Source organism: Pinus tabuliformis, chromosome 9 (assembly GCF_031772625.1).
Source record: "Pinus tabuliformis cultivar Carrire ecotype Pingquan chromosome 9, CPIR1, whole genome shotgun sequence".
In the NCBI taxonomy this organism is placed as follows: domain Eukaryota; kingdom Viridiplantae; phylum Streptophyta; class Pinopsida; order Pinales; family Pinaceae; genus Pinus; species Pinus tabuliformis.
In genome coordinates, this window is record NC_142307.1 from 24,970,709 (window position 1) to 24,974,136 (window position 3,428).

General features: G+C 46.3%; 1 protein-coding gene across 1 annotated transcript; it reads left to right on the forward strand.

Annotated features, from left to right (window-relative positions):
- Positions 1 to 942: 942 nt before the first annotated feature.
- LOC149146924 (uncharacterized) lies at positions 943 to 1,764 on the forward strand. The gene has a single exon (XM_089441665.1). The coding sequence runs from the start codon at positions 943 to 945 to the stop codon at positions 1,762 to 1,764; it is 822 nt and encodes a 273-aa protein (XP_089297791.1).
- Positions 1,765 to 3,428: the final 1,664 nt, after the last annotated feature.

Genomic DNA, 3,428 nt, shown 5'->3' on the forward strand with positions numbered 1-3,428 from the left:
AACAACCTCGGGTACTCCTCTGAACCCTCCTCTCTCTATTATTGATCATATTATTAATGATTCCGGTGCCTCTTTCCAAACATCAATGGCTCATTGTTCAATGACATCCCCCCCCCTCATCGCCACCACTGGTCCCTCCTTGCTCTCACCCTCCTCATCTTCCTCCCCCCATCCATCCTCCGAGGTCTCCCCCCCTCATCCATACTTCCTTCGGTCCAGATCTCATTCCAAAGATCTGTCGGCCCACCAGTCTGGTCTTGGCATCTCTGTGCCGAGTGCCGGCCCCCTGCCTACCAGAGGCAGGAAAACAGATCTCTCAAAGGCTATTAAGAAAGCAGGGGCGGAGGTTGTCTCTGGTCGTCAATCCACCATAGACGGGGTCCTTAGAGCAGGATATACCCCTCGCAGTGTTCCCCCATGAAGTGTTTATCTTATAACTGCAGGGGGCTGGCTAGTGCCTCCAAGAAACTAGCCATGAAGCGACTCATAGAGACTGAACCTATTGATATCATTCTGCTACAAGAAACTCTTTGCTCGGCTGAACAACTCTCTCAATCCCTTCAATCCTTGACCCCGGGTTGGTCCTTCGTAGCCCTCGATGCTGTTGGTCGATCCGGTGGTCTGGCCATTGGAGTTAACCCTCGCTCTATTAAGGTTGAAGCTACTTGGGGGGGGGCCGGTTATCTGGGTCTGGATTTTTTCACCGCTGATCTGGGCATGCATCTCAGGCTAGTGAATGTATACGCCCCGTGTAATCAAGGAGAACAATTTTGGCAGCGTCTCTTACATCTCTCCCTCATGGATGCGGGGTAGACCATAATCGGAGGTGATCTCAACTTTTCATTAGGATTCAGGGAATCATGGGGATCAGCGGCACAAATCGACTCTATCACAGATTATATGACTAATCTTCTAGAGTAGAAAAATTTTGTGGATATCCCCATGCATAAACTCCTTCCTACCTGGAGAAACAGGAGGGTGGGCGATGCAGCATTGGCTCGCAGACTTGATAGATTCATTATGAAAGATTCGCTCCTTCAACAGTTGCATCATTACAAGCAATGGGTGGGCTCGGGAGGCATATCGGATCACACTCCTATATATCTGGAAATCCAGGGGCCATTTAAGAAACCAAAAGCCCTTTTTAAATTCAATCACATTTGGCTGAGGGACCCGTCATATATCAAGATGATCTTTGAATATTGGAATACACATCCCATTGATGGAACAGAATCACTTGCAAAAGGATTCTGCAAAAACCTCTCTGAGATCAAGCACCTCTCCATTAAATGGGCCAAGGATAAGCATGCTCGGGAAACCTCTCAACTCTCTCATATCGAATCAGAGTTGAGCGCACTACTGGATGAACGGGGCCTGGGTTTCATCACAGCTGAGGACAAGGGTCGACTGATAGAATTGGAAAACCAGAAGGCTAAAATCCTAAAGGAGCGCGAAGAATCCCAGCGATTGAGGAGTAGAGCTATTTGGATACAAGCAGGGGACGATAATTCGAAGTTTTTTCACAGTTATGCCAAAGGTCGAAAGGTGTCCAACACCATTTGGAAACTCCCCACTCCTGAGGGAGACATGGCTGACTCCTTTAATAAGCTTGCCCACCTTGGCATTACTCATTTCAGAAATCTCTACAAATGCCCCCGTGAAACAAATCTTCCTGATATTATCAATATAGCGAGACATTTTCCGAGATTTGTTGATGAGGATGATGCTGAAGAGCTTAATGCTCCGGTTACTTCTGGGAGCTAGAAGGTATTTTAAAATGGTTCAAAAAAGATAAGAGTCCAGGCCCGGATGGATGGACCATTGAATTCTATCTGGCATTTTACGAAGTCCTGGGGCAGGATCTTCTGAATGTCGTGGAGGAGAGCAGAACTACGGGATCCATCTACAACGCCATCAACTCGACCTTCATAGCTCTGATCCCAAAATCTAACTCCCCTTCTTCATTTGATGATTATAGACCTATCTCTTTGTGCAACTGTCTATACAAGATCATTTCTAAGACCATTGCAAACCGTCTCAGACCGATTCTCTCCAGACATATTTCCCCTCAACAATTTGCTTTCCTCAAATCTAGACAGATTCATGAAGCCATTGGTTCGGCGCAAGAAGCCATCCATTCTATCTGGTCCAAGCATCTCAAGAGCATCATCCTCAAGATTGACTTATCTAAAGCTTTCGATCGTGTCAGTTGGCTCTATATCAAAATGCTTCTTATTCATCTGGGTTTCCCTCACATACATCACATGGATTATGGTCTGTATTACATCTTCCTCCTTCAGTATTCTCATCAATGGCTCGGCCTCACCCTTCTTTCACTCTGAAAGGGGACTGAGGCAAGGATGCCCTATGTCTCCTCTTCTCTTCCTGATAGTCATGGAAGGTCTTAGTAGGCTCATAGCCTCTGCAAAAAGAAATGGCGATATCGGTGGTCTCAGGATCTCAGATGATTGCGCTCTCACACATCTTCTATTTGTGGACGATGTTCTCATTCTGTTGGATGGAAGCATACGGGATACCAGAACTTTTTCCAAGATTCTTCTTCTCTTTTCCTCCGCTACAGGTATGCTCGCAAATCATACTAAATCCACTATTACTTTCACTCGTACATCTGTACAGGAATCACATTTTTCACAGCAGGGTTTTCCCTACAACATTCACCCCCTGGATAGGGGCCTAAAATATCTGGGGTACTAGCTAAAACCAACTTGCCAAAGAATTGTTGATTGGGTTTGGCTGGTTACAAAGTTGGAGAAGAGACTCACTATATGGAGCTTCATATACTTATCAAGGGCAGGCAACCTGGTGCTTATCAAATCTGTCTTGGAGGCCACTCCGGTCTTCTGGATGGCACTTGCATGGATTCCGCGGAACATCCTAGGGCAGTTAAAACAACTCTGTAATAGATACCTCTGGAATGGCAACCAGGACAAAAGGTTATTTGCCTAGATAAGCTGGCAAAAGATAGCCCTACCAAGGAAATGGGGCGGATGGGGGCTCAAGGACCTTCCCCTCTTCGCCCAAGCACTTGCTGCAAAAATGGGTTGGTCACTGATGACAAGCCAAAATCTTTGGGCACAAATATCATACCAAAAATACATTTGGCCCCAGAGCTTAATGGACTGGATCAGACTACCATCATGGCAGGTATCGGGATGCTCTTCGGTATGGAAGGCACTGATACAATCCCTCCCCCTCATATGAGACAATTTGGTTTGGAGAATCAATGATGGAATGATGGGAAGGATTGGACAAGATCCATGGATAGGAAGTGGAGGCAGACACCTACTTAGTAGAGATCTTATCAGGCACCTTCATGCACGAGGGATCAAGGTTTTTGCACACATCGCTGATCAACAGAACACAGATATCTTCTCACAGGCATGGAAGTCGGCCCTTCAACTTGATCT